Consider the following 9,698-nt stretch of genomic DNA (forward strand, 5'->3'; position numbering starts at 1 on the left):
AAAATCCATCTATGAAGAGGTCTGGACGGAAGCACCCTGGCATGCTATAAGGTAGATGTATAGGCTTCATTGGATGCTATCTTTGGCAGCAGGGTATTACATGCTGTGGTAGCCCTGACAATTTTTCTTGACACATTTTTGACTTTTAAATAATTACTTGAAGCCCTCTGGGATTTTGTTTGCTGATAGAATCCCACTGTAGGAATAGAAAGCTTGGATAAGAGAGATAGGGAGGTGCATTTGGTATTTGATGTGTCAGTGCATCCAGCTTGCCATTCCATCAATTAGAATGAAAAAGTCATTTTCATGACAGATTATTAAACTGTGCCCTATAGATGGGAACCAGGGGAGGTTAAGTGTTAGGTTGACTTTGAATATTAGAGTACTATGTATTTTTCAACTTTGGATGCAGTCTGCTTGACTGGAAGCCAAACCCTTGTCTAGTGACTGACTCTGGTTCCTGCCTTCTCAAACCTCACAGCAGATAGAAATCCCAATGTAGGAAAACCTTGAATACTCGAGAGAAATAGTTGAGTCTTGAATTTAACTTTCTACGCAACTCTCCCTATAACTTTTGTCATATTCCAGGCTATTACAGTAGATGAGAAGGTTGATGAAGAACCAGAAAAACCGCGCAAATTCCAGCTGTCTTCACTTAATCCTCAAGAGCGAATCGATTACTGCCATCTGATTGAGAAACTAGGTAGCCAGATGTTTGTAAAACTTCTAAAGTTTGTTTGTTTGGGGCTTTGGGGGCTGAAAAGGGGCCTCTGTTAATGCGTTGCTAATCTAAATCTAAGGTTTCAGACCTGTAGCTCTCAAGATGCTTTAGCTAGGTCTTCACTGGCAAAGAAGGGTAAGGTGTGTATTCCACCAGGGATAATAATATGTGTTAGCTATCACATTGTAAAAACACAGTGGAGACAAGGCACTTGAGTTTTACTGTGAGATAAACTAGGTGAGGTCAAGACCAGGCAGGGATATAGTGCTGACCTCGTGTACTTTATAAAAACTGAAATGCCTTGTCTTCCCTGGGTTTTTTTACCTCAGAATAGCTAATGCACCTTAGTTACCCAGAGGTAAAAAGTAAACCTTTTTTAGCACTGAAACAAGGCCTTGTGGTTCTATCACTATGTTTTTGTTATTTGAAGTTATCATAGACTTTAAGTCTTTAAGGTCAGAAGGGACCATCGTGATCATCTAGTCTGACCTCCGGCACGTTGCAGGCCACAGAATCTCACCCATTCCTGAAATAGACCCTAACCTGGCTGAGTTCCTGAAGTCCTCAAATCCTGATTTAAAGACTTCAAGTTGCAAACAATTCACCATTTACACTACTTTAAACCTGTAAGTGATCTGTGACCCATGCTGCTGAGGAAGGCAAAAACCCCCCAGCGGCTTAGCCAATCTGACCTAGGGGAAAAATCCTTCCAGACCCCAAATATGGCGATCAATTAGACCCTGAGCATCTGGGAAAAACCAACCAGGCAGATATCTGAAAAAGAATTCTCTGTAGTAACTCAGAACTCTCCCTATCTAGTGTCCCATCTCCAGCAGTTGAGGATTTTTGCTACTGGCAGTCACCGATGGGCCACATACCATTGTAGGCAGTCCCATCATACCATCTTCTCCATAAACTTACTAAGCTCAGTCTTGAAGCCATAAAGGTTTTTTTGCCCCATTGTTCCCCTTGGAAGGCTGTTCCAGAACTTCACTCCTCTCTGGTGGTTAGAAACCTTTGTCTTATTTCGAGCCTAAACTTACCACCGAAAGGGTGATGCTTTTTATCGACTGGGAATTGCTGTGTGGGATTCTTCTGCAGAAAATTCCCTCTTTTTGCTTAGGAGCCTGCCTGCTCTCCACTGGTGTTTCTCCCCTTTCTTCTAAGTTCCCAAGGCTTTTTTCTACCTTTTTTCAAGCATTCTGGTGCCAAAGTGGCTATGCATGAGTTACAGTGGTACTGCCTTCTATCAAAGCTAGCTCCCCCTTTGCCTTCTGTGCACGAGGTTATATCAGTTAATGGCAAGGCTTTCTGCCTAGATTCTAGTGTGCATAGCATTGAGTTTAAGTATGAATTATAAAATAGTTCCTCATTTATTCAATTGACGTTTCTCTGGTAGACCCTTCCTTGAAATAACGTGAATTGCATTCACTCCCGTGTTTCAAGGTGGACTGGTGCTTGAGAAGCAGTGCTTTGATCCAAGTTGTACACACATCATTGTGGGACATCCTCTTCGAAATGAGAAATACTTGGCCTCGATGGCTGCTGGAAAGTGGGTGCTTCATCGTTCCTACCTGGAGGCATGCAGAGCAGCCTGCTGCTTTGTACAGGTTCATAACTCTATTAGTGATACATCAGTTGTTACATCTCCTTTGCTGTTTTAATTTTAGTAATAAAATGCTTTTAAAGTCTCTACTACAGCTAATGGCAGAAACTTAAGGACAGAATTCTCAAGAGACAAGTGATTTTCAGTGCCCAATTCTTGGCATACTAAAGAGATCTGATTTTCAGAAATTGCTCAGCACTCAGTCTCCCTCTGAAAATCAGTCCCTTTCCAGCTGTCTGAAGTTGGTCCTCCAACAGCTGAGGCACCCATAATCACTAGTCACTTTTGATAATTTAGAATGAAGTGCCTTAGGTAAATTATAAGTGCAATTGAAAATAATGGGATGGATCCTTTTATGCCAGGAATTAAATCCTTATCCTATAGTTTATAAGCATAACAGTTTAAATAACCAAACTCCTCCTTGTCTTTCTTTTCAGTTTTGTATTTTCTTTTTTATGTGCAATTGAATCTATAATTAGTGATACTCTAAAATATCTTTGGTATCTTTAGTAGTGCTTTGAAACCACTTAATTAATTATTGTAATTAATTCAGCATGTCTGGGTACTCTGCAGGAAACCAGTCTCCATTTCATAGTTCTCCAGGGTCTAGCAGCTCTGTTGACTTGGCTGACTTACAAAGTTTTGTTTTCTGTTTTTTTGTTTTTTGTTTAATCTGTATGAATAAAAATAAATCGCTTGTATTGTTCAGGAAGAAATCTTATTAAATTCAGAGAGAGAGGGGGATTGTGAGTAAGTGATGGTCGCTTTCACGCTCTGTTGCTTAGTGGTTACATTCCATTGTCTCCAACCACAAAAGGAACCATAGCTGCCTGGAGATAATTTAGGGTAATGAAAAGACTGAGTTTATTTAAAATCTAAGTGAGAGGCTCTATACACGTAGGGAAAAATTACAAATATTTAACCAGGAGCCACTATATTTAATTACTGCTGTGCTTTCTGTCAGGTAAAATTGATGTGCAAAGCTAGTGTGTTCTTGTTTTTATTTTTTAATTTCTGGCTGTTGGTGTGGCTATAACTGTTTTAGGAGGAAGATTATGAATGGGGAAGTAACTCCATACTCAATGTTTTGTCTGGAATCAATGTAAACCAAAAGAAACTAGCACTTGCAGCAATGAGATGGAGGAAAAAAATCCATAAAAGGAGGCAGGAAACTGGCATCACTGAGGTATTTGGAAACATATGAAGTGGAACCTCTTGATGTTGGGAGGGAGGCACTGTAATGGGATGTGCTCCAAGAAACCCAGAGTCTGTGCCAAGAGAGGGTTACCTGCTTTGTTCTTCTAAAAACAAAGCATCCTAGCTGGATCCATACTAATGTAATCTCTCTTTTTCCTAAATGCTTTTATTGTCAGCATTGAACATTATTAGCATTGAAGATTAATTAATGGTCTTTGTCCCCTCTTAGCACTGGTGACTGCAATAACTCCCATTGCTAACTAGCATGCAAACTGGAAATCCTAATACTTAAATAACTGCTTCATTGTTTTTTAAATGACTAAATCATTATCCTTTAACGTTATGATTCTAAACAACTCCGACACCTGTATTTGCCATCACGCAGTTGTCTTAGGGTAAAATTTTCAGAAGTACTTAAGTGACTTACGAGCTTAAGGAGCTCTATCGACTTTTGAGACTTTGTCTCAAGTGTCTAAATCACTCTTGAAAATGGGACTTAGCCTCCTAAGTCACTAGGCACCTTTGAATTTTTACCCTTAGTAATCAAACAAACAAGTCACCAGTAAAGGACTGAGAACTGCATCTTGTAAAATAGGGGTGCACGACCACAGAAACCAGTGGTTAAGGGGTGCTTATTAGCGTCTTGCCAGGAGCATTAGGGCTATGCTTGATTTGTGTATATATTTACATTGACATTTTAAACAAAAGTGAATGTACATAACCCTAATATTTTGTTGTACTCCAAGCCTTCCTGAAACACACTAGAATATACTTGATATGAGAGTTCATCTGCACTTAATCAGCTTTGTTGTTTCATCCTACAGTTAACTAGGAGTGGGTAGCCAGGTGAAATGTTGTATGACCCTGTGGGCTGGAATTTGGCCCCTGGCTTACATGTTGTGCATCCCTGCTGTTATTTTAAAAAAAAAAAAAAAAAACCTCCCCTGGATGGTGTGTATGTGATAAATCTTGCCTCACAGAATGTTCCTGAGTGGGGTATAATTAGCTTTTAGGTTTTTCATAGAACCCTGTTCTTTTTAAAAACTGAATATTTTATGTAGGGGGCATTTAGTGGCTGGAAAGTGATTTTGAATGTTGACCAAACCAAGGAAGCAGGATTCAAACGTCTTCTTCAATCAGGAGGAGCAAAGGTATGTGACTTAAAAAATAATTCCATTCAATAAATTACTTTAAGATCATCTTAATAGACACTGATGTTTTGTTTGGTTGGTGGTTGTTGTTGATGTAACGGTAGTACCAAGAGGCCCTGTTGTGCTAGGCACTGTAAATGCAAGTAGGAAGAGGCAGTCCTTGACACAAATTACTTATTATCTAAATAGACAAGGCAGACAAAGGAAGTTGTGATGTTCCCCTTTACAGGTGGGGAACTGAGGCACAGAGAGTAAGTAACTTTCCCAAGCTCTCACAGGAAGTCTGTGGCAGTGATGGAATTTGAACCTAGAGCTTCTGGGCCCCAGTCTGTTGCCCTAACAAGATGATCATCCTTCCTCTCATTGGAATGTAAATTATTTTGTAGAATGAGGCTGTACTTGGTACGCAGTTTTCTGATGACATACTGTGGATGTGATGGAGATTAGTGAGTACATAATCTGTAAAACATGTACACAATTACCAAGATAAATACAAAAATAAAAAGGACTTTCTGTTGTGTTTAAATCTGTAGGTACTGCCAGGTCATTCTCTACTTCTCTATAAAGAAGCTACTCACCTTTTTGCTGACTTCAGTAAACTGAAGCCAGATGATGCCAGAGTTAATGTACTGGAGGCTGCTGCCCAAGGAGTGAACTGCTTGAAACCAGAATACATTGCTGACTACCTCATACAGGTGTGCATATTAGGGGTATTATGTACCATTTGTTTGCTTTGAAGAAAACAGTCCACATCTAGATCATCAAATATATGTAAATAATGTTTATTAAAGTACACTGCTTCACCCATTGATTCATTGAATGAAAACTATTGTATGTAAGGAGGGCAGAGAGCTGCTTGGCATTTGCTTGTAATGAAACAGAATTTTGATGTCAGTATTCCAATTTTAGATCTTTATAGCGGGTTTGCCCATAATTCTGATCATAAGATCTAATGTTAATATTCTTGTGCTGAGTTTCCAATTCTGGCCACTAAAGAATGACAGAGGTTTGTTTCAGTGTTGGAAGTGGATATAGAGCATTGTTTTAGCTAGATGGTTTTTAGAATACACTAAATTATGTGTGCGTGACCTTGAGATTTACATGGGATGCATTTTGCATCAGGAATCTGATAAATTTTTGATAATTCCATGCCAAACCAGAAAAGTTTTAAAACTATTTCAATGTGTCAGAATCAGGATATGTTTAATAACTCCTTCATATGTTGTCTCAGAATGATGACTCTCTTTTAATTTTAGTTGGCTGCTAAAGGAGGGTCAATCAGAATATTTTTTCTAATACTGTCTAGCTAAACAAATAGATTTGAGTAAAACACTTTTTTCTTTTGAAGGAGCTTCCTCCTCCCATGGAGGGTTACTGTCTGCCAGAAGCTGTTTCTTATCTTCAAAATAGTAAAGAACTGGGAATTGGATTATCTCAGAAGAGAAAAGCACCTGGAGAAACAAGCAAAGTCAAACGATCCAGAATACACTGAGGGGATTCTCCATTTGTAATTCTTGTATTTTAAATTCCTATTTTATGAATATTTTGCCAATCTCAATGCTGAAAAAATTAAAAGCTTTTTTTAATTTAATTTTGAATGTAACGTACTTTAAAGTTTCCTTGTGTTTAGTTTGCTGTAATATTAGTTGGAAAGATTGCTTTACTCTATTAGTGGCACCTAATGACACCATCCACATTTGTACAAGAAAATATTTTGTCTACTTAATATTTTGATCACTGAGGCTTTCAGTTCACTTAGGGACATCAGCCTATAATAAAAACTAAGAATTTTTGGGGTCTTTTCTTTACTTTGAAGTCAAGATAGTATCAGTTAGTAAGGATGCTGCTGGGTTTGCCATAGGATGATAGAATCTTATATATGCATGAGCTTCCCCACCAATCTATATATATTTTTGGAAGGGTAAGGGAAGAAGCAGATGTGGGAAAGGAAAGATAACATTTTCTAAATTCATTGTGAAGAGGGAGTGCACACCGAGACTAATAAAACACTGCTATACAATCTTTAATCTGGGAATCTCAGAGCACTTTACAAATGTTAATTAATTATTGCAACAAACCTGTGTGGTAGGTAACTAGTAATACCCCAGTTTCACAGAGAAGGAGGAGAGCTGATACAGGGATGAAGTTACTCCATTGAGGTTCCAACTTAAGTCTGTGATAGAGCTGGAAATGCGGGAGTTCTAACTACTGATATTTCATTAGCAGGGTGTCTTTGTATCATATACAGAAGTGGGTATTTCACCCTGGGATCTGTCTGGTTAGCAGAGCCTGTCCACCTAGAAACTAGAGAGGAGTCCCTTTCTAATAATTGTCTAACAGCTTACACTTAAGAGACAATGGCAGAGACAGACACACACACACACACAGGAGGATGTGGGCTGGCTGAGAGAATGTAAATTGATTGTTTCGTTCCTGTAACAAATTAGATAAGATGAAAGCCTGTTTCACTCTAAACTGAGACTAAATATGCAGATGGACTGTTTGTTTTAAAATATTTTTTCTCTAATGTTTTTTCTTCCAACTGCTAAATACTTTAAGAAGGATGTTGGTCAATGCCACAGGTTCCTGAAGGGAGGAGCCACAACTACCTAAAACCCAGTCAGACCTGCAGAGTGATAAGTGGTTAGCATAAATAGGGTCTAAATGTGAAAAAATCAGATTCCACCCCAACCCAGGTTAAGGCAAAAGACCCAACAACAGCGAAGAGTGCTGTCAGAGACAAGACGGGAGAGAGGTGCAGCTAGTCCTTTAACCAGGACAGGCGATTTTAAAAATAATAGCTTCTCTCTCTAGTGTCACAGTGAGCATAAGATCAGAAATCAGGCAGATAGCAGGCACTGGGTGCAATTTCTGTTGTCGCCCAAGTTTTCCCTCTGACTCTTCATTGCTGTTAACTCACATTTAGCCCAGACTGTTCTATTGCACATCTTGGTCCAATATATTTAATCTTTTCATGCAGTCTTATTAGTGAGATGCTGCACTACAGTCTTGCATGGCTGTAACAAAACTTAATTAAAAAAATACAACTAGTTGAAACCTGGCTGAAAATGTTAAAATAGGTCTATATATTAATCAAAGCTTAGCAGAGGAAGTAGGTGATAAGTACTTACACATTTGAGAAGTATAATGGAATTGCTTATGTTGGTAAAAGAACATTATCAGCTGTTACCAATATGTTAGCACTAAAGCACTCTACAACTTTGAAAATATTAGTGATGCTGGTGTTAGCAGCTACCGCGTCCTGTCTATTACACAAAAAGCTGAGATTGCATTTTTAAGGTGAGCACTGGATTCAATATTCATTTAGGGAATTGACTATCATAAGAAAGCACATGCCTTGACATTTGGAATGATACACAAAATAAAAAGCCAAGACACTATGGGGAATTGTGATGTTTCAAGACCAATAAGATGTGGACTTTCCCCAAAGACCTGACAGTTGCAGGACCTGATTCTGACAGTTACTCAAATTTACCATCAAGCTCTAAGTTAAGACAAGAGGATGAGCAGAGAGACTGCATGAAAGGGACACTTCAGCTGTGCTGCTTGGGTGGAGTAAGTGGGGGAATGAGAGAGAAGGTAAAGTGAGAACTTAATTAGACTGGTCCTTGAGGGTAAGAATGATGTAGAAGGCAGTGAAAAAACTGGAAGAGCTGAACATGGCTACCATCAGAGCAACAAACCCCACATATACCATTAAAAATGTGTCTGTAAAAGTTAAGGGAGACCAGACTGGGGAGGAATTTACAATAGTTAAGATGAAGGACAAGGGCCTGAATGACACATTTTGTGGTGGGAACAGAGAAGAATGGATGGATTCTGGAAATGTAGAGGAAAAACCAGCAGGGTTTAGTGGCAACAGCAATGTGAGGGAAGGAATAAAAAAATGAAACCAAGATTGTGTGCCCATTGAATAGGGAGCTAATAGAGAAGAGGGAAGAGTCGGGGGGAAAGCTGAGTTCAGTTTTTGTCCAAGTTGAGTTACCTGCAAGACACTAGAGTGGATGTTCCAGATGCAAAGATATTTCTGATTTCCCTGTGTAAGGTACTGGAATGGCAATGGAAGGTACTACCTGGAGACAACATGTACTAGGAGAATAGGAGAGGGCCAGTGAAGGCTCTAAGGCATGTTGACAGAGGAAGAAAGTCTAAAGGATCTGTCAGAAAGGTGAGGTAAGAGAAGCAAGTGCCGTGAGATCTGAACTGCATTTAGTGCTCCTAAAAGGTGCTGGTCTAAGCAGCTGAAGTTGTCTCTCTCGACAGAAATGGGGCACCATGGGGTCTTTGATCTGAAGCCAGGACCTCTAGTTGAAAGTCTTATGTCTCGTTTTTGCTTGATCTCAAACACCAACATAGTGGTCTAACTGGCACTGCAGTCACTAACTTATTTTACATACCACCTATGAAATGGTTACAAGGGCAGATTTGAACCAGTGACTGGTTGCAGCAGTCATGGGTTAAGAGGGAATGTCCTCTCATGGATCATTAATTGGTTAAAAGACAGGAAACAAAGGGTAGGAATAAATGGTCAGTTTTCAGAATGGAGAGATAAATAGTGGGATTCTCCCAAGGATCTGTACTGGGAGCAGTGCTGTTCAACATATTTATAAATGATCCAGAAAAAGGGGTAAATAGTGAGGTGGCAAAGTTTTCAGAAGATGCAAAATCACTCGACCGTTCAGTCCAAAGTAGACTGCGAAGAGTTACAAAGGGATCTCACAAAACTGGGTGACTGGGCAACAAAATAGCAGATGACATTCAACGTTGTTAAATGCAAAAGTAATGCACATTGGAAAACATAATCCCAACTACATATACAAAATGATGGGGGTCTAAATTAGTTGTTACCGCTCCAAAAAAAAAAAAAAAATCTTGGCATCCTTGTGAATAGTTCTCTGAAAACATTTGCTCCATGTCCAGTGGCAGTCAAAAAAGCTAGCAAGATTAGGTATAGTTAATAAGATAAATATATTGTCACTATATAAATCCATGGTACACCCAC

General features: G+C 39.2%; 1 protein-coding gene across 9 annotated transcripts in view; it reads left to right on the forward strand.

Annotated features, from left to right (window-relative positions):
• The window catches only part of TOPBP1 (DNA topoisomerase II binding protein 1), a 46,991-nt gene extending 40,525 nt beyond the window's left edge, over nucleotides 1-6,466 (forward strand). For all 9 annotated transcript variants that reach the window (XM_073333185.2, XM_073333182.2, XM_073333189.2 and 6 more), the window contains 6 exons: nucleotides 589-703; nucleotides 2,168-2,331; nucleotides 3,373-3,513; nucleotides 4,586-4,675; nucleotides 5,209-5,370; nucleotides 6,024-6,466. In XM_073333185.2, coding sequence (XP_073189286.1) covers nucleotides 589-703; nucleotides 2,168-2,331; nucleotides 3,373-3,513; nucleotides 4,586-4,675; nucleotides 5,209-5,370; nucleotides 6,024-6,167 — 816 coding nt within the window. In that variant the 3' untranslated portion in view covers nucleotides 6,168-6,466. The remainder of the gene's footprint in view (nucleotides 1-588; nucleotides 704-2,167; nucleotides 2,332-3,372; nucleotides 3,514-4,585; nucleotides 4,676-5,208; nucleotides 5,371-6,023) is intronic.
• Nucleotides 6,467-9,698: the final 3,232 nt, after the last annotated feature.

Source organism: Lepidochelys kempii, chromosome 2, assembly GCF_965140285.1.
Source record: "Lepidochelys kempii isolate rLepKem1 chromosome 2, rLepKem1.hap1, whole genome shotgun sequence".
NCBI classification, from domain to species: Eukaryota; Metazoa; Chordata; order Testudines; family Cheloniidae; genus Lepidochelys; species Lepidochelys kempii.